General features: G+C 39.1%; 1 protein-coding gene across 1 annotated transcript in view; it reads left to right on the top strand.

Annotated features, from left to right (window-relative positions):
• Positions 1–20,611, top strand: part of grin2ab (glutamate receptor, ionotropic, N-methyl D-aspartate 2A, b) — a 114,828-nt gene that overhangs the window by 59,571 nt on the left and 34,646 nt on the right. The window contains exons 5-7 of the mRNA XM_041982280.1: positions 12,537–12,703; positions 12,826–12,960; positions 13,057–13,156. Coding sequence (XP_041838214.1) covers positions 12,537–12,703; positions 12,826–12,960; positions 13,057–13,156 — 402 coding nt within the window. The remainder of the gene's footprint in view (positions 1–12,536; positions 12,704–12,825; positions 12,961–13,056; positions 13,157–20,611) is intronic.

The following is a 20,611-nucleotide window of genomic DNA, read 5'->3' as shown; positions in this document are numbered from 1 at the left end:
ACACAGACACACGCCATATATGGTCACACAGCCCATTTTTCTTCTGCCACACATATACCTGTGTGTATGTGGCCATCACTGCCTGGACAGACACTTCAGTTTTAATAACGAAGAGGCCTTTCAGTACTCTGGCGGATCCTGCTGTAATCTCTCCTAAACAGGTGTTGTGATTAGCTTCTGTCGTGAGCAGCATTCTGACACTTGGATAGGCAGGACAAACCATGCACAGACCCATTGGCTACCACTCTGGGGACAGATTTAACCACCAGTGCTTGGCAAGAGCGCCTCTACTCTCCTGTACAATGTGCTTTGTCAAGGTTCTGCTAGAAATTGATTTTCCCTTCCTCTGCCAAATAATTATGTCATTTCTTTAGAATATTCTAGTTGACTTTTTGCACGCTGATGCAGCAACATATGTGATAGAGTCAGCAGAGCAGAGTGCCTCTTGATTTATGGAGGACAGCTGATGGATTATTCCTCTTAACACAAAGAATATTTTAAAGGCTACTGAAAACCAAAACATCCCATGTCTGAAGCATTTATCAACAGATTACTATCAAATTCATATAATTTAACAGGAGCAAATACATGACCATGACTAAAACATCCAGACGATTACTTTTGGCTCATTCTCCAGTTAAGAAAAATAAACAAAAAAATCAAATAAAATAATACTCTGATGAACCATAAAACAAAATAAAATAAAATATTTTCCTAATTTAATTGAAATATTATAAAAGTCTGTTTGTGCTTCACAGTCTCAGCTGAAAAACATGTCAGGTTCAGTTGTTTGTATGCTTCTTAGTTGTCATACTACAACTCATTTTTTTTACTTTGCAGAAGTAACCACTTTGAATACTTGTTAATTTCACTTTTTCATTAAATACATTATGAATGAAAAACATTTTATATGTTTGAACCCACAACACAGAATACAGCTTCAGACAAAGATGATTTAGGATCAGTCTGGTCATATGTAAATATGATTTATGTTTATGATGAATATTGACTGTAAAGGTCCAAGTGAAGACATTGTCTCTCAGTTGAAGCTCTAGTTTCAGATTTTTGATGGTAACCCACAGACAATTTTAACAGTCACAATACTGTCTAACAAAACTTATCTAACCAAAGAAGCTTATGTTGATGTTAGTGGGAGAGTATATGTCTTACCTGACTTAATGTTCATGTTTTTAAATCACTCAGCTGATAATCTTATCATGCAGAGGAAGTTAATCTTTTCTCCTTTTTTTAAATCTCAACAGAACAGTAAAAACAAATCTCAGTTGGCTCGCTGTCAGAGAATAAATATATTCCATGGATGTGATGGATTATATGCTCTTCAAGGCAGCAATATGTCTTCTAGCTGTTTTTAAAAGATTGATTGTTTTAAAATAAATGGGAGTTTATGATTTTTCTGGGATGTCTAATGTATAACCTGCAGTGGAACAGAGTGTGTTAGTCTCTGAGTGTCTTTGCCTCCATTAATGATAATGGGAATAAAGAAAATTAAAAATTGCACCAAAATACACAGAAAAAATTCTCCAGGCAGCACATCTCAGACACAGCTAAAGGTTAAAATGGTTAAAAGTACGTTAACTCACTGTGGGAGAAGAATACTTGATTTGAGAGCCATCTGTGGTTTGAATTCACCTCCTTGACATTTTCACAAGAAAATTTCAAGTTGTTGAAGTTTAGAAACTTCAGAAAGAGTTCATAAGTTCAGAGTACAGAGTATTAAATATTCAAAAAACCATAACTGTTTTCTAACAACTGAAACAGGGATTTGTAGGGTGACCAGATTCCAACTCACCAAATGTTGGACAAAGACTACATAAGTGTGGGACAATCTGAGACTCCAATGCATCGAGATAAAGTCTAAAATAAGATTTAAAAAGCATATGGAGCACTGCTGCCCCCTCCTGAGCTGTTGGATGGTGGACCAGAATCTCCTTGAAGCTGCCCGGAAGTCATACACAGAAGTCATATTGCCTCTCCAAACTCCACCCAAGCCCGAGTTTTTGCCTCAGCGACCACAAAAGCCTTGTTCTACTTAGTCTGCCAATACCCATCAGCTGCCCCGCAGGTATAAAAGGTCCTATAGAACTTCTCCGTCAGCATGACGGCATCCCTAACTGTTAGATTCCCTTGAGTTTGGAAATTTCCACCACAACAGGCGCTAACAACCTTACGACCACAGCTCCAATTGGCTACCTCAACAATAGAGGCATGGAATACAGCCCACTTGGACTCAATGTCCCCCGGCTCACCTGGGACATGGTTGAAGCTCTGCTATATGTGAGTTAAAACTCTTTCTGATAGGGGACTCCGCCAGACGTTCCCAGCTGACCTACACAACACGTTTGGTCTGCCAGGCCTGACCGGCATCCTCCCCCACCATCTGAGCCAACTCATCACCACTTGATCAGTTGAAAGCTCCACGACTCTCTTTGCCCAAGTGTCCAAGACATGCGGCCGCAAGTCCGATGATATGACTACAAAGTCAATCATCAAACTACAGTCTAGAGTGTCCTGGTGCTAAGTGCATATGTGGACAATCCATAATGAGCACAGAAGTCCAATAACAAAACACCACTCGGATTCAGATCAGGGGGGCCACTCCTCCCAATCACTCCCTTTCAGGTCTCACTGTCATTCCACTTGAGCATTGAAGTCCCCCAGCAGAAAGAAGGAGTCCCCATAATGAGTGCTCTCCAAGACCCCATCCAAGGACTCCAAAAAGGGTGGATACGCTGAACTATTGATAAGCACAAACAACAGTCAGGACCCATCCCGCACATGAAGGCTTAGGCAGGCTACCCTTTTGTCGGAGGACAATGAGTATGCCCACACCTGCTCTGCACCACACACCAGGAGCAATTCCAGAATGGAAGAGGGTCCAGCCCTTCTCTAAGACAGCGGTTCCAGAACTCAAATCAAGCTTCGAGGTGAGTCCAACTATATCTAGCTGAAACCACTCAACCTCACAGACCAGCTCAGGCTCCTTCCCCACCAGAGAGGTGACATTCCAAGTCCTTAGAGCTAGCTTTTGCAGCTGAGGATCAAACCGCCAGGGTCCCCGTCTTTGGCTGCCGCCCAGCTCACACTGCACCCGCCCCTATGGCCCCTCCTGCAGGTAGTGAGCTCACAAGAGGGGTGCCCATGTTACCCTTTCAGGCAGCACCCGACTGGGCCTCATGAGCAAAAGTCCAGCCACCAGGCACTCACCTCTGTGCCACACCTCCAGGCCTGGATCCAGAGGCAGGCCCAGGTGACCCACATCCGTCCAAGGGAAACCTGAATTAATTGTTTTTATTCATCATAGGGGTCTGTTGAGCCACTCGTCTGTTCTCTACCCAAGAGACCTGTTTGCCATGGGTGACCCTACCAGGGGCAAAAAGACCCTAACAACATAGCTCCTAGGATCTTCAAGATGCACAAACTCCTCCACTCCTCCTCCAGGGAGGAGATATTATATACATCATATATTTTTTTTTTAAATTCAACTTTTTCAAATTCTCTGACATAAGTAAACAGCAAAAGCCTTCATACTATGTCACAGTTCCTCTCAAGTTAACACATCTTAACTATGTACAAACAGAATAAGCTGTCAAGGTTTCAATTGTTCTTACAACTGTTCTTTAATGGGCTTTAAAAGGGTTTGGCTTGCATGTACTTCCAACAACACAACCCCAGCGAAACTCTTTGAAATCTGCTGTGTATGGTAGCAGCTGACTCATTGCTGTGCTCATACAAGTCAAGGATAGTGCTTTTCAAACCCAGCTCTGGTTTCCATAAGCTCAGAGACAGTGGGAACAGTTCAGTTGTGCCATGATTAGATACATCTGATGCATCTGAAGCAATAAAAAAAATATCATGTGGGCATTTTTGTCACTTGGGAAATCTTGAACCAATGGTGATTTTAATTCTCCCAAACAGATCTCTCCAGAGGCAGGTGCAAGCACATCTGTATGAATGCTGCCTTTATACGACCACATTACATTTTCTTTGCCATCTCAGAGTCTGGAAGCATGACCGATGTCAGCTTTTTTCTACAGTCTTCTGACCTGTATGACTGGGAGTGTTGCACAACGTGGTAGCTTATTTCAGCAGCTGCTACCTTGTCTCTGTTTTGGGCTTTAGTAGTAACCTGTCCATTGAATGGGGAGCCATGTTTTGAGCAACATGTTGTTTTGCCGCAGTGTTTTTGTGACTCGGATATTCTGACATTTTACGTCGTATTTCCCACCGTGTGACAAAGAAAAAATTACTTGACAAACACCACAAAAGTACAGAGCCCCCCAGGGGACACAGGATTATTTTTTTTTCCTTTTGCGTCACCATGCAATAAGTTTTGCGTTGCCACGCAATACTTTTTCATTCCCTCACAATAAGATGATAAGATAAATACTAAGATATGAGATATTATTCATCTCAGATTTTCCTCTAATTCTTCAGATGTTTCTGGTATGCATCTCTTCCTCTCAGAATTAAGTCAACATAACACACACATACACCTGACAATGACATCATGGCCACGTTAACAGAGGAAGTTGTAGCGTAGTGCTTTAATGGATTGATTACAAGTGCAGACAAAGAGATTTGCTGTTATCAGAAATGACATCTTGTTGCTTCACTGTTTTGGCTGCTTGTGTTTATACTGTAATGTGAGATTGATATGAGTTATTTGTGTAAAAAAAAACATAATAAGTGATGATGGCTTCCCTTGAGGATCTTCTGGCTCAAAAAGGATAATTTAATCATCTTTCTTGAATATAGACTATTTTGTCATTGGAGAAGAGACAAACACAAAGGATGAATTAAGGTCCTTAATTTAAGGTAGCAATAGAAAGAGGGCCCAAAGCACTGTCAACAGTATTGAGGAAGCATTTATGATCTCACACAGAGACCATCCGGCGGCGAGGGCAACCTGGCCAATGTAAGGTCCATCAGGTTGGCCGAGTCTATGAATAACAGCTGATAAATGACACGTTACAGTGGTCATCCCCTCTTTGCGAGGTAATCCAAAACTTTTGCAAGGGAATGCCAAAGTATTGCATGGTAACGGAAAAGTAAAAAGAAAAATAAATCCAGTGTCCCCTGCGGGGGCTCCATAACTCCATGGTCACTCTGGTTTTTTTTTTTTTTTTTTTTTTTTTTTTGGATGTGTGTGTGTGTGTGTGTGTGTGTGTGTTTGTTTGTGGTTAGTGGGCATGCTTTGTACCTTAATTAAAGTCCCATCTCCTAGTTTGATTGACATTCATGTACATCTGGCCACGCTAGGCTTTTGCAACTGGTTTACCTCAATGCTTTCTGTCTAAATTAAGACAAATTAGAACCATGGTTGCAGTAAAATAATATCAAATCATCTCAACTTTTCTGTGGAAAAAGTAAATGTTATGTTGGAGGAGGAAAATGTGTTCTAGGCCTCTGTGGACATGCTGTATTGCAGGCACATATTACATTCTGAGGTTTTGCTGTAATGCTGTGAGCTTTGTCAGTCCAAGGCTGTGCTGCTGTCCATTACATGCTTGCCTGAGTTGGTGGTGAGACCTAATTCTTCACTTGTCTGAGCCAGACCATGGCAGTTTAGGGGCTGTGCGCTGTGCTAAATGCTATTCTGTGTTTGCCTAGGGAGCACAAGAGTGTTAAATACTACAGTAGACTTAAGCACTGGGATTTAGCCCATGTTAAATACTATAGTAGTCTTTGTTAGAACTGGGAACCAGGGTCTTCAAATTAAATGCTATAGTTCTCTGTCAATCCTAGGAATGTAGAAAGCTTTTGTCCGGTTAGTGGATGTGTGCTTTGGGACATTGTATTTTAAAACTGAAGAGCTTTCAGTGCTTAAGGGATTGCTCCTTGTTAGCAATTTTAGGGACTTGCCTTTACATTCTGTTAGTGTCAGGAGAATATTTTATGCTACACTTCTGCTGGAGAGGTTATCTACTGTGCTGTCCCTGTTCACATCTTTCTGCAATGTTCAAAGAATGATGTTAGATGTGACATATGTGACTTTTATATGTGCTCACAGTTTTCTGACGTCCTAGCACTCTTCAAACACTGTGAAATCAAAGTATGCGTGGAGCAGAATGTGTCCTGTTACTGTTGTTTATTAGCCGTTGTAACATAAACTGCTCGCTCTGAATGAATACTTCTTGGCCCTGTTTACTGTGACACTGGTCAAGTGACAGCTTCTTCTCCCGGGCTTCACTAAATGTTTGTAAGTGGATTTCCTGAGCTAATTCTTTGTTAGCAGAGGGATTTTGAGCTGTGTTTGTTAGTGCTTGTGTTTGCAGAACGTCTGCTTAGCATTTAGAGAGATTTAGATTGCAGTACAAAAGGTACCTTGTTTAACAGTGTTGCTGTTTAAGTGCATTTTGAACGTTTTACAGGCTCGGTTTATCTGCCCTTAGTTTGTCTTCCTGACATACAAACTTGCCACGTTAAATAAATCCTAATTACATAAGTAACATCTAACATTACAGGTAGCTCATTAAAGACATTTACATTTATACTTAATGTGATCTTCCTTTGTATGGATTGTATAATTGTTTTTCTACAACACCTTAAGTTAAATCAGTGGTGGTCATTTTATACTTTGTAATTACATACTGAATTTTTACTTGAGTGCTTCATAGACCCATTTTCTTCACTGTAGAAACTGACTGTAACAGTATAAATGTTGAACTGTTGTGCTTTATGATCCAGCAACTCCATCAAATGTTTCACTAAACCAGCATTTACTAAAGCCTGGCCACTTTTAAACCTAATTTTTATATTATTTATCTTTGTCTTGTTTTCTTTTTTCCTTTTTACTAGGACATTTCAATATACGTGTCATGAAAAAATAGGCATGTGGCCCAGAAAATCATTTTATCCTACCATCCTCTTTCCAAGCTTTAAGGAAAGGGAACTATTCAAATCATTATTTCTTAAATGTCAGCTTACGAATGTCCCATGAAAATATTCACCTCTCTCTGCCTGCATGGTGAATGAGACAGCCATGACCCAGAGTTCAAGAAGGATTTTATTAATTTATGGTTATCTTAGTGGAAGCACTTCCACACCACTTTCATTTGGATATGACATAACTGCAGTAGAGTATAAGTGTTTTCCTCAAATGTGCTCACTGATCTCATCTCATCCATAAAAAGATATGTTAATATTATTAACCTACCCAATTACTATTTGGTATTTTATCAGATACTATAATTACCCCTCAAACCGGTTGTGAGTGAGTGAAATCTTTTTTCTTTTTTTTTAACTGAAGTGGTTTGGCAAACTAATATCCTCCATAGTGCTGTGGCTGTAGCTCCTCTCATCTGTGTATGACCCTGGAAGCTGCCGTGAGCATCACTTTGTTGACACTGAATTTGTCTTCTTAGCTTGTTTGCACTTTTGTGCAGGCTCAAGTGGGATGGTACTTAGCAGCATCTGGGGGCCATACTTTGTCAGGCCAACTTAATGTAGCTGCTCCATCCTAACTGACCAACTTCATTAAATATTAATAAAGCACATTGCTAGCCTCATCATCATCATCCTCCTGCTTCTTACCCACATGTATTTCTCATTATTCTGCATGCAAGCTCCATCCTGCTCTTTGTGTCAGCTTACAGTATGTCATTTACTGCTCTTCCAGTCTTTAAGTTATTGCTCCTTAGCACTTAGTTGCTCAGATCTCACTTCATCTGCCTCCTCTAGTTGTTGGCTCAACGTCTCCTCGTGTGGACCATATGGATCCTTTTCCAGTGTCATCTAGAAATCTGTTGGTTTGTCCCTCATTAACCTGATTCTGTACAGTTTCCGCCATACTTTCATATTTTATTAATTTGATTTCTGTAAACAAGAATTACATTTAACTTGAAGGACTCAATGTTAGAAGTGGAGAAAAAATAAGTGAGGTACTGTCTTGGTTTTCCTGATGTATTATTTATTGGTATGCTGGCTCATGAGTAAAGCTATATTTTAAGGGCCTTTGTACATGAGCACATGTATATGTGCTGTGTTCATGCACATGGATGGATGTGAAACTGTATGTGAAGTTCACTGTTTTTGTATAATTAATGCACAGTGTCACTAAATCTCTAGGTATGTGGGTTATAATGTAGAAATACATTTGTGGTGAATGTGTGTGTACATGCATTATTTTTGCGCATTATTCATATATGAGCTTCTTGGTAGACTTGTGTGATTTGAAGAGTTGATGCAGGTCTAGGTTAATGTCTCTTTTTTATGCTTCATAATTCAGCAACTGTACTAGCAACTATCATCTTCTTTCTCTCATTCTTCTAAAAAGACTTTTTCCTCATTCATTATAAATTCTGCAGCCTTCACTCTCCTCTCCTCCTTGGATTGTGACGGCATTTAAAAGGAAGTTGGTGGGTTAGACCACAGTGACAGGTATAAATATTAAACATGTTAAAAGCATGTTATGGACATATGTTCCTATAGTACTGCCTAAGCAGCTTCTTTAGCCTGTCAGGATATTGGTTTATGTGCACATATAATTCCTCACAATTATAGAATTAAGTCCTTCAGTCTTAGTTTAGTTACTTATGATGTGCAACCAGCAATCTTAAAACTCGAGCTTACTGAACTTTATTTAAGCAAACACATTGTTCTTGTCAAATAACCACAAAATTAGTCAGACTTATTTGGATTCATTTTTAAAACTCAGTCAGTTTACAGACGGATTCCTTATTTGACTAAATATTCTTAACGTTGTTCTTTGTGAGCATTATTGCAGAAAATTGTGCACTCACGTTCACATAAAGTGATTTAGCTAATGTGTCTTTTGAATGCATAGTTAAAATTAGAAATGTTGTCAGTGATCCAGTTTTCATCATTGTGGTTCTCTATGCTACTACAATAAAATGTAACAATCAAAATAGGAATGAAGCTCAGACTCTGAGTTGTAATGCAAATTGGAATAGATACTTAAATTAATCATTCATAATACTTGTTGACGTCTCAAACTCGTCAATATCACTGAAACCTTTACTGTAGGTGTCTTCAGGTCTTGTTTGTTTGGGAGCAAATGGCTTAACATTAACTGATTGACTTGATTGCTAAAAGATCGTTGTCTACCTCTGCTGTAATCTCCATTCAGTCAGTTTAGCTGTATTTGGCTCATTCTGAGCAGGCAGTATATATATCCAAAGTAATGCAGCTGCTTCTGTCTTCTCTTTCATCATCAGTAAAAACCCCATGCTACTAGAAGCCAAGCATGCCCAGACCATCACACTGCCATCATGCACTTAACAGCTTCATGAGCCATTCCAAGCCATTTTCACACCTTCTTCCTCCTGTTATTTTACTGGAAGTTACTTTTATCTTCTGTCCAAGGACTGAAACTCCAGCACTAGTTTGGGTTTTAAGATGCTTTTTGGAAATGTCTAATATTTCCTTTTTGATTTGTTATAATAATGAATGGTAAACCCTCTGTATTTGTTCCAGTTAAGTCTCCTCTTCGTGGCAGTCTTGCATGATGATAGGCCCCTGCTGTATTATGTGGTTTTGCAGGGATTGTAATGTTGTAGGAACTCTGTATGATTTTTTTGTTTGTTAGCATTTCACTTTCTCAAACATATATTGCAACAACAGTAGCCGCCGTGTCTCAAAAAGCCTCGACAACACCGATAAAAGCATGTCATTCGGTAGCTCATGAAGCATCTACTCAGGTGAAGAGGTTTGTGACTTCATAAGAATTGCAAACTGTATCTCATCAAACTGTCAGATATTGTTCCTCTGTGCTTAAAAGGAAGAATGGTTCTCACAGAGGGAACGGCTCTCGACACAGCACCAGCTTTTTGTCACAGTAAAAGCCAGCTTATAAAGCCTTCCCACCGACTTTTAGTCCGGCTTTACCGCAACTGAAAGCCGGCATTTACTGTCACTATAAAAGCATCTGAAACCACGTAAACATACATTGATTGGTACATTTTAGCAGAAACTACTGTTACGCTTTCCCTTGGTAACCAGCAACGCTAACAAAACCGAATGAAAAAAGTTAGCTTTAGGCTCATTTAGGTAGTACCGTTGACTTAGTTGTCAAAGAGAGAGCGGGCAACTTCAGCATCCCTTTTAAAATCTGTCTCCTTCTTTAGCTCCTTCTACCCGGGGAAAGCTAGCCCAGTGTCGATCCGCCTTTTTTATATCATCTGGTCACGCTGCCTTATGAGTGCCTTTTTTTGCTTTCTTGGTGATGGTGAAAACAGCTCCCATGGTGCTGCTGCATATGCATGATCCTGCATTTTTGTGAATAACAATTTAACCAATTTTCCAGCAGAGTAGCAAGCCTCTCTCGTTTATCTTCCCCCCCTGCATCCCAATCACTGTGCGAAGGTTTGCAGGGATTCTGTGTTGGTGTTATTTGTCCCTTGTCAGCGACTGTAGTTTCAAGATGGCGGACCGTCATGGCGCTGTCCTACCGGCTTACTCGTCATATGTATAAACAAATCTAAAATTCTTAGCTTACGAGATTGTCAGATCATTAGCAGAGGTCATAATACACCAATGATAGCACATACATACATGCAGACATCGATTTTGGCCAGTAAACAAAATAAAATGTTACACAATGTTTCTTTAATAGATGAAGAAATATTAAAGGAACAGTCAAACTTGCCCATGAAACCTCTTTTTAGTTGAACAATCGTGAAAAATAGAGGTATACAAATGAAAATACTGATTCTGAAACCTCTGCTCCAGATTGGGTGCAAAAAACTTTAAGACTGTTCTCATTATGTAATTTTAACCTGAACACTTTTTAGTTAACAGCTAAATTAAATAATTTCTGCATTTTGTGTAATCAGGAGAAGCAATGGCACAAACTGGGGATTCGTGACATGAATTGTTATTTTTAATTGGCATTTAACAGACTTAACAGACTGCTTTGTAAATCAAATTGACTCTCATATACAACACTGCATTAAGTGTGAAATTCTTACTTTAAACTCTGCAATACAACATTGTGTGTGTGTTTTAGGTTGTGTGCTTGAGTCTTACCTTTATCTGGTCAGAACTGAGGATGCTCCTGTTGCCACACAGAAGGACATTTTTCTCCTTTTATAAGCCCAAGTGAAATATAAAGCCAAACTTGCACCTACAGTTGCACACACACACACACACACACACACACACACACACACACACACACACACACACACACACACATACATAGAAGAAAACAGTAAGATAGATCTTTTTGAAGTACAATTTCATGCTCTCTCCTCCCCACTTTTCTCCTTTTTTGTAGCAGTGAAGTAAGGGAAGTTAAATCTCCAAGGGACCTGCTTTAAGTGTGTGATGGCCGGAACTGCGGGATTTTGTTCAACTAAGGGACACAAGTAGAGCCTCAATATAAGTTTTGCACGCCTATATAAACATACATACACATACACGTACATGTATAAAAACACACACAATAACACAAGAGAGGATGGGGGCTGACAGCTGATTCTCCATGTGTGCTTCTGGGGGCTTTGAAGTTTAATGTGTCACATTGCTGGCCTCTACTAAAAGGGTGTTGGAGCATGCATGTGTGGATGTGGTATCTCCATGTGAAGAAGTGGACATAGTGATGAGATTTGATGTTGGTGACTCGTTCAGTTTTTCTCCAAAGACTCTACTCCTTTTCTTTTTGCAGCAGGTATCTCAATCTCACTCACAAGACTGGAACATTTTTCTCCTTCTCATTCTACCTCTCAGCCTCTTCTTCTCCTCGCTGTCTACTCCCCCTCCCTCTTTGCTCACTCCTCTCTGGTGGACGGGCTGTGTTTCTATTTGTTGTGTCTCAAGGGGGAAGCTCAGATTACTCTTTATGCAAACATACATTCTGCAATCATTAGCAACTTATTTCACACTCACTTTGGGTTTCATTCATTTTAATAGCTTCTTTGGTTTTTGTAGTGCTTATTGCTGCCTCTTCCTCTCATACATGACTTCAGTTTCCTTCCATCACTGAGATTAAATCATTTAGCTGAGCATGGCATTGCAAATTAATGCTGTAAAATCATGAACATTTGGAGACATAGTTTACCAAGGATGTCCTATGATTTAAAATGACACTGCTTTAAAATACTTCATATTTTTGCAATGTGCACCATAGTAAAATAATGTTCTGCATTCATGTTTTTTTTAGTCAAATCACTGTTATAGCACCACACAACATGTGTTAGGAGGCATGGTATCCGTATTACGCTCAATTCCCTTTCAAGACAATGCACAGCCATTTGTTATGTTGGCTACTGAGTGCTGAAGTGAATCAAGCCTGTGAGTTATGAGGCAGTTATCTCTGACCATTAGGCCTCCCTGATGCCAGCAGTCACTCTCTTGCAGTCTTGTCGCACTTGTTGACTGAATCTCTTACTCTTCCTATATCTCCCCCTCTTTTTCCCATTTCACTCCAACACTCATCGTTTCTTCAACACTTACACTTTTGCTTATCTTCATTCCTCTCTTGGTTTGTCTGATTGTATAACTAAAACTGCTTCAATTCTATCTGTTTTTTTGAGTCATCTGCTGTGTCATTGCAGGACGAGAAGTCCACTTTCTTCCAGTTTGGTGCAGCCCTGCAGCAAGAGGCTCTGCTCATGCTCGCTATCATGGAGGAGTATGACTGGCATGTTTTTTCCATCGTCACTTCTAAGTTCCCTGGGTATCAGGAATTCATCAGCACGCTTAGGGTAACTGTGGATCACAGGTAATGAATATACTCTTCAACACATACACAAACAAATATGTATTGTTTTTCATTCTTAACCTCTATTCATGGCTGCTGACAAGATTAAGTATCATGTATTTTTTAATGGTGTATTGTTACAGCTTTGTGCGCTGGGACCTGCAGAGTGTGGTGACACTAGATGCGGTAGATGGCGACCCAAACTCGAAATCACACATTGCCCTCAAGAGAATCCAAAGCCCTGTTATACTGCTGTACTGCTCCAAGGATGAGGCTGTGTGAGTGTTTGTGACTTTTACTTTCCTATGCTCTCTGTGTCTCTTTTTCACACACTGCCAGATTTCAGCTGTGAATGTGTCTCCTCTCGTTGGCAGATATATCCTGGATGAAGCTCGGTCCTTGGGACTGATAGGAGCTGGTTACATCTGGATTGTGTCCAGTCTCACCACTGGAAATCCAGACTTTACTCCTGAGGTAGTGAAGCCCCAGATGTTATGACAGCTGGCCTCTTTTAAGTGGTTTGACAAGACAAGAAGTGGTTTTGGTTCCAGGCTGCTGCAGATCATCTACTACCTGTTTTGTATTCTTAATAATTTTCACCAGCTAAAATGGAAGACATAGTGAAGGGATGCCTAAAAAAACATAGTTTATCATGGAGAATACCAAATCATATTTTTTAGTTAGTAAAAAACAAAAGCAGTCACTTATCATATGGTTTTGCTCAGTGCACATTTTCACTGTGCTTAACATAATTTGCTCAGCCCCGAGTGCAGGATATTTAATAGCATTACATGCACTCATCTAAATATCATCCACCTAAATTATCAATGCTGTCTAAATAGAATAGAAATGTGAAAAAAAATCAAAGTTTAGTACACAACAGAGATAAGGACACTACTGCGCAACATCACTTTAATGTCAAGTGATTCATAATTGTGTCATCTCTGAATAATTGTTTTATTTGTGAGTTCATATGGCAGTGTTTACTCTTATGGAGGATCTACAAAAACACCTAGAAAAACTGTAACTAAAATGTGGATAAAAAGAAGACACTCAACTAAAAAATATTTACTTGTGATACACTAAATGAATTTGTCATTTCCAATCAGCCTACTTGCCAGAGCATAGTTATAAAATGACCTCACTTAGCTTCAGACCTACAGAATCACTCTGCATATCTACTGCAGGACTCTACGTGGAAAAGACAGTTAAAAAAGTAAAAAATGAAATGGGAAGGTAGCCAACTTAAAATCAAAAGCTAATCAGGAAGAACAGAATGAGCCATAGTACCATTAATCAGAGCCGCAATGGCTGCCCTCTTAAAATAATGCCTCGCATAGTGTGCAGGCAAATGCTTAAGCCTTGGCACAGGGTTATCAGTGGCTTTGAATTTTTTTGAGTTTGAGCACCTTGACAACAGTGTAAAAGGCAGCATGATGTAAAACTGTAAGGAAGAAAAAAATCTACTTATTCATCAGCACAAAATTGCAAGGTTAAACTATACTAAAGAAGGTAAAAAGATGGAGCACATTGTTTGGTCAGATTTTAAAAAAATAGATTTTTATTAGTTTTCATCAGATGAGCAAAAAATGTGTTGACATTTATTGGACAGATAACATGAATAGAGGGTAGAATAAATTCTTATGATTATTCTTAAACACTAGCTGAGAAGATGACTATGTAATTAATTGTGTTAAAAATTTTAACACATGCGCAGCATCCGTCATTTATTGCAGGGAGGCATGGAGATTTCTAAAGGTGAGCTGGTTCACTGTATGGATGGATTTGAATGCATCGCAGATGTGGGGGATGAGGATGTTTTAACACCCACACTTCTGCTGGTGAGAGGGATCAACATCTGCACTTTTTCTGCATTTAAAAAAAAAATTGGTCATAGTTTGCACAAACGTTTCTGTTCTGGTGGTCTTTGTAACTGTACAGTGCAGCGTGGCAGCCTACTCCCCACTCTCTCCTGTTGTGAATCATGACGGCTGTCAGTGATCAGCTGATTACTTTTTTGTCGCTAGCACCATCTCTCTTGTTGTGTTTGTCTATTGTTCAGCTGAAAAGTAGGAAACTAGTTGTTTATGGTCCACACAGGCACATATTTACCCAAAAGTATTTTCCTTTGGACACGCTAGCTCTAAGTACTAAGCTACATCTATCAGTCTCATTTCAATTAGACCCATATGTCACTGTCACGTGAAGCTGAAGAGTAAAAATACTGCTAACAGCAGCCTATTTCAGTTAGAGATTGTTTGCCTTTCATATCATATTTACTGTCATATAACTTGTCAGTAGGTTTGCTAGTAAAACAGCTGTAAAATCTACTAATCATCACACAGCTATGAACACATCTATGAAGATAGTTTAGATTGGTCAATGAGCAGCAGTGAACGTCCCCTGCTCCGACTGCAGTTGGGGGCGCTAATAGACCGGGGGAGGGGCCTGCAGAAGCGCTGCTCATAGGAGACATAGAGACGACATAAACAGGTCAGTTTCCAAAGGTCTCCAAAAACACCAGAAAAAGTGGCGAGATTTGTCACTAGTCACTTCTTTGAAATAGAGTCACTAGATGGGTCTGAAAACTCGCTAAATATAGCACTAAAGTAGTCAAATTAGCAGCACTGCTGTAGCGGAGCTCTGAGGTGTCCATCAATTTAATTGGTGTACTGGAAATCGTGCACTGACAAACATTCAGTTTTGTTTGGAATGCAAACTGCCATTAAATGCATAAAAACATTTTAATGCATTATTTTCTTGTAAATAATTGTAATTAATGTGTCAAAGTCCCACTTCAAATATATATATATATATATATATATATATATATATATATATATATATATATATATATATATATATATATTCACATATTTATACACACAAACATACAAAACTGTTTTAGCTGTGAATATGGTAGCATTCAATGTGGCATTGTTTGATAAGCTTTTGCATAGTCACAAGATTTATTTCCATCAAGTTTTGTATTGATGATGGGAGAATGCAACCATTGTGCAAAGCCTTGTCCAGCACATCCCAAGATTCTCATTTGGTTTAAGGTCTGAACTCTGTGGTGTCCAATCCATGGGTGAAAATTGTGTCTCATTCTCCCTGAACCACTCTTTCACAATTTGAGCCTGATGAATCCTGGCATTGTCATCTTGGAATATGCCCATACCATCAAGGGAAAAAAATCCATTGATGTAATAACCTTGTCATTCAGTATATTCAGGTAGTCAGCTGACCTCATTCTTTGGGCACATAATGTAGCTGAACCTAGACTTGACCAACTGCAACCCCAAATCATAGCGCTGCCCCCACAGGCTTGTACAGCAGGCACTAGGTATGATGGGTGTATCACCTCATCTGCTTCTTTTCTTACCCTGATGTTCCCATTGCTCTGGAAAAGGGTAAATCTGGACTCATCAGAACACATGACCTTCTTCCATTGCTCCAAATTCCAATCTTTATGTTCCCTAACAAATTGAAACCTTTTTCTCTGGTTAGCCTCATTGATTAGTTGTTTTCCGATGGTTGGACAGCTGTTCCATTCCAGTCCCTTGAGTTCACTTTGTATTGTTCTTACTTTCACTATAAATATATATATATAAAATAAATGGATAAAAGAAAGTACATGCTACACTGACATTACATCATGAATGTAGTGCATTTAAGTAGTTTCATTCAGTAGTAATCCTTTATCTTAAACAATGTATTGAAACAAAAGCAGTTACCAGTGGTGGGTATACCACAACTTAAAATGTCAATGTATCAATAACATGTCACATGTTAGGTGTTGTTTTGGTCTTATCAAAATGTGAACAGTGTGATAAAGAGAACTGTTTAAACACAAGTTGTCACTGAAACATTTAGGGGTGGATTCATGGTTCAGACACTTTTTACAGACTTTTTTCTTTTGCAGTTAACCACCTTATTAGGAAAGTACAGCGCCCCCCCCAGGGGACCCGGATTTCTTTTCTTTCTTTTGCGTTAGCATGCAATACTTTTGTGTTAAGTCATTTTTTGTGTTTGTTTCTTCTTCAAAACAGTAAAGAAGCAACATTCATTTTCACAACTTTGAATTAGGCTATTTAACTTTGTTAATTGCTGGCTTCTGTTTTGGCTCTTCTGGCTCAAATGGGATAATTTAATCTTCTTAAATATAATATAATATAATATAATATAATATAATATAATATAATATAATATAATATAACATAATGTAATATAATATAATAGAATAGAATATAATAAATTATAATAGAATATAATATATAGCATGGTCTGGGTGAATACTCAATTCTGATTGGCTGGAGGGTGTCCATTAAAAAGTGATAATGAACACCTATGAAAGAAGTTCTGGCCAAATAGCCTTATTGCTGTAAATTATTGCGCTGACTAAACGGTAGTTGATAACTGTGGCAACAGGAACTTAGATGCCAGGCTGCAGACGCGCAAGATCAGAGCAGCCTGCAGGCTTATTGAACATGAGGGAAACTATCTGTGGACTTTGACTTTGACATAACGTTAAGCAATCATCTCCCTTCCCTCCACTGATCAGGTCTAATACAGTGACGTGCGGTGAAGTTTATGGTTGGTGAGGCACTGATTTACAATTGTAAGAACTAAAAAGAGCATCTTATTCCAATATTCATTCAACAGCATGCAACTGGTAATGCTTCATATCCTATCAGCATTCCTCTTTCAATTACACTCACACACCCACTGTTACTAACTCTTCAGTGAGAAAAGTAGCTACTGGCTGTCCTAAAAGTCGCTAGAAATCGCTAAATGACATCATCTAATGTGCATAATAGCCTGGTACATAATAATGGAGGCTGCTGTGGAGAGGAATGTCATGGGAAAGGCGAAAATGGACGATAAGACAAGCTAAAAATGTTTAAAAAGGCGAAACTAATAAAAATAAAGCAAATTCTTTGGTTAATATTTTCTTTTATTCTAGTTTAATTTTATTAAGTGTAGGTTGTTTTCTAATTAGGAGGCTGCAACATTTCACAACACTTGTTTTCTTCCACACTCTTCATTAATAGACATTATTATCTGACGGTAAGCCAGCGCAAAATCATCCTGCACCAGCTTTGAACGTTTCATTTTCAGCCTGGTCATGAAACAGGTGATCATCTCCTGCTGCTGGAAGCCTCTTCTGATTGCTTTACTTTCCTATACATCAGTCTACAAAAGTCTCCAATGCTGAAAAAATTCTCTAGATTTGTTGCTAGTCGCTTTAAAAAAAACAACAACAACAACAAAAAAAGGTTGCTAAGTTGGCAACACTCACACACCGTGTTGATGTGTGAGTGCGCCCTCTTGAGGTGAGGCAGAGTACTGTTTGCCTCACCTGCTGACATTTCTTTGCACTTTATTGTACGATAAACGGGAATATTTCTCTCACAAATACATTAAATACATTACACAGACTGTAGAGAGTCATGGTGTGTAACAAATATTTCTGTAAAGTTCATATTGGCAACATGCTGAGGAACAGAAAACGGCACATGTCATGCAACCCAGTTTGTATTGGATGGCACAGTCAGAGCTGAGGCACAGCTCGCCCGTGCCTCCACTGGGGTTTCTGCACTGGATTTGATCGGGAAATACTCGAATTTGGCAATTTTTACTTAATTAACTGTGAAAAACGTGTTAGAGTCATACTGAAAATGCATTTTTAACACAGATCAGTGGAAAATATTAATATGCCTCACCTGCCTCCCCTGACCGCGTGCCACTGGTCTAATACAACAGCTGCAGCCAACAGAGCTGCAGGTTCTGTGTTAAAGCCGGGTAAGAGTTGCCGCTGGAGACACACCAGATCACGTCTGTGACAGGGCATTGCTATGAAAGCAGCCTGCAGGCTTAATAAACGATGTAGGACACTATCTGTGGACTTCGACTGTTTGAAACAAAATGCGGCATCATTCTCTGGACACACACATGCTGTAAGAGCTTCACTCGCCCTCTGAAATGTTTGTGTCAGGTAACTGCGGCCGACTGAGCTGCAGGATCTGTGTCAGAGCCAGTTACCTTGGCAATGCGTCACAACGAAATTGTCCACTCAGCCCCTTCTTGTGAAAAACTTACGATTTTACTGGTAAAAAACAACATTAACGCATTAATAATTTATTTAATATTTTTTTCTTTCTTAATGGACCATGGTATAAGCAGGATAATGCTGTTCGAGGTGGTCATTATCATAAATTAATGAACTTCCTTCATCAGGAAAGAGACAAACACAAAAGATGACTTAAGGAGGCAATAGAAACCAGAAAGCAGGCCCAAAACACCATCAACGGTGATGAGGAAGCATTTATGCTCTCACACAGAGGCCATCGGGCGGTGAGTAACCTGGGGGATAGGTTCGCCAGGTTTCCCATGTCTATGAATGACACATTACAGCGGTCAGATGACGCTTCTGAGGCAGAGTGCAGACGAAATAGTCTAAAGAAATAAGATTAAATTATCCTTTTTCAGCCAGAACATCCTCAACAGAAGCCAACATCATGTATTTTTGATACTAATTGCCTGATTGCCTCGTAATATTAGGTTGAAGCAGTTAATAAGCCAGCATCACATATTATTATGTTTTTTTTGCACAAATAGCCTAAAGTCTTCCTAATAATCTGTACTGAGCAGTTAATAATTCACATTCATGAAAGTAAGTGGAAATTGGAGTTTATTCAGTAAATGACCAATAAATCATATCAATCTTACTTTACAGTCTAAACACAAGCAGCCTAAACAGTAAAGCAGCAAGATGCTTGAAACCATTTCTGATTACTGCAAACTTCTTTGCCTGCACTTGTAATTAATCTGTTAAAGCATTACATTTCAACAACATACTTCCTCTGTTAACGTGGACATAAAGTCATTGTCAGGTGTGCTTGTTTACTTGATGCTGAGAGGGGCAGATGCAGACTAGAAATACCTAAAGAAACTGAGCAAAACAGCTTTAACAGGCTGTACTTGCTCTCGGATCATCCCTTTTTTGTGAGCGAATGCAAAAGAATTGCGTGCTAACACAAAAGAAAAAAATTTGTGTCCCCTAGGGAGCTCCATAGAAAAGAGCATGTTGTGTAAAAAACCTTAATATCCCTAACTTTTTGAGTAAGCAGTGTGTATTAAATTAGGATTTTATTCTAAGGTGTCGTGCATTTTAAACTCTGGGACCTATAAAGTAGTAAATCAAAATAATTATTTCTAATTTAACAAACAAGAAAATGCTCTGTTATTACTATTAGGTGACAACTTTGAATCATCTGAATTGTAAGTGATATTGAACTGTGGCATTCTCAGTTCTGCTGGACACTGCTTACATGGTTTTTCTGTCATCATCTTAAAGGAAAAGGATCCAAATGCAGGACTGAGCAGACAAGAAGTAACAAGATGACATAACTGAAAAGGCTTTATGTATTAAGCAAAAGACAATGACAGGAGGGTAAAACCATAAAAAAACAACAACAAAACTAAACAAATAAGAAACAAAACCCAGGCAGAAGTGAACAGCAAGACTGACAAACCAACAGTGGCAACTTAAAACAGCACAGACAAGGAAATGGCACTGAGAAAGGGAAACCAGGGAGAATTTTTACTGGGGAAGCTGGTGAGTTAAACAGGACAGGTGATGGTGATAAGCTTACTGATTCCAGGTGTAAGACAGAGAACGGAAAACAAGACTAATTGAAAGGATCAGCCTGAAACAATACAAGTCATTTGGCAAAACAGACAACCTGATCTAAACCCTGCTACAGACATAATGAGAGATCAGCACAAAGTAGTAACATTAAAGTAGAACTAAAAACACATAAACCAAAACACATTAGATACAGAATTATATCATCTTATTCACAGTCTGCTTACCCTTTTCTCAAATCTTCTCAAATATGTAATTTCCTTCTGCTGTCATTTGAC

Source organism: Melanotaenia boesemani, chromosome 4 (assembly GCF_017639745.1).
Source record: "Melanotaenia boesemani isolate fMelBoe1 chromosome 4, fMelBoe1.pri, whole genome shotgun sequence".
NCBI classification, from domain to species: Eukaryota; Metazoa; Chordata; class Actinopteri; order Atheriniformes; family Melanotaeniidae; genus Melanotaenia; species Melanotaenia boesemani.
The sequence above is the reverse complement of the archived record's forward strand: the minus strand, read 5'-3'. Positions and strand labels throughout refer to the sequence as shown.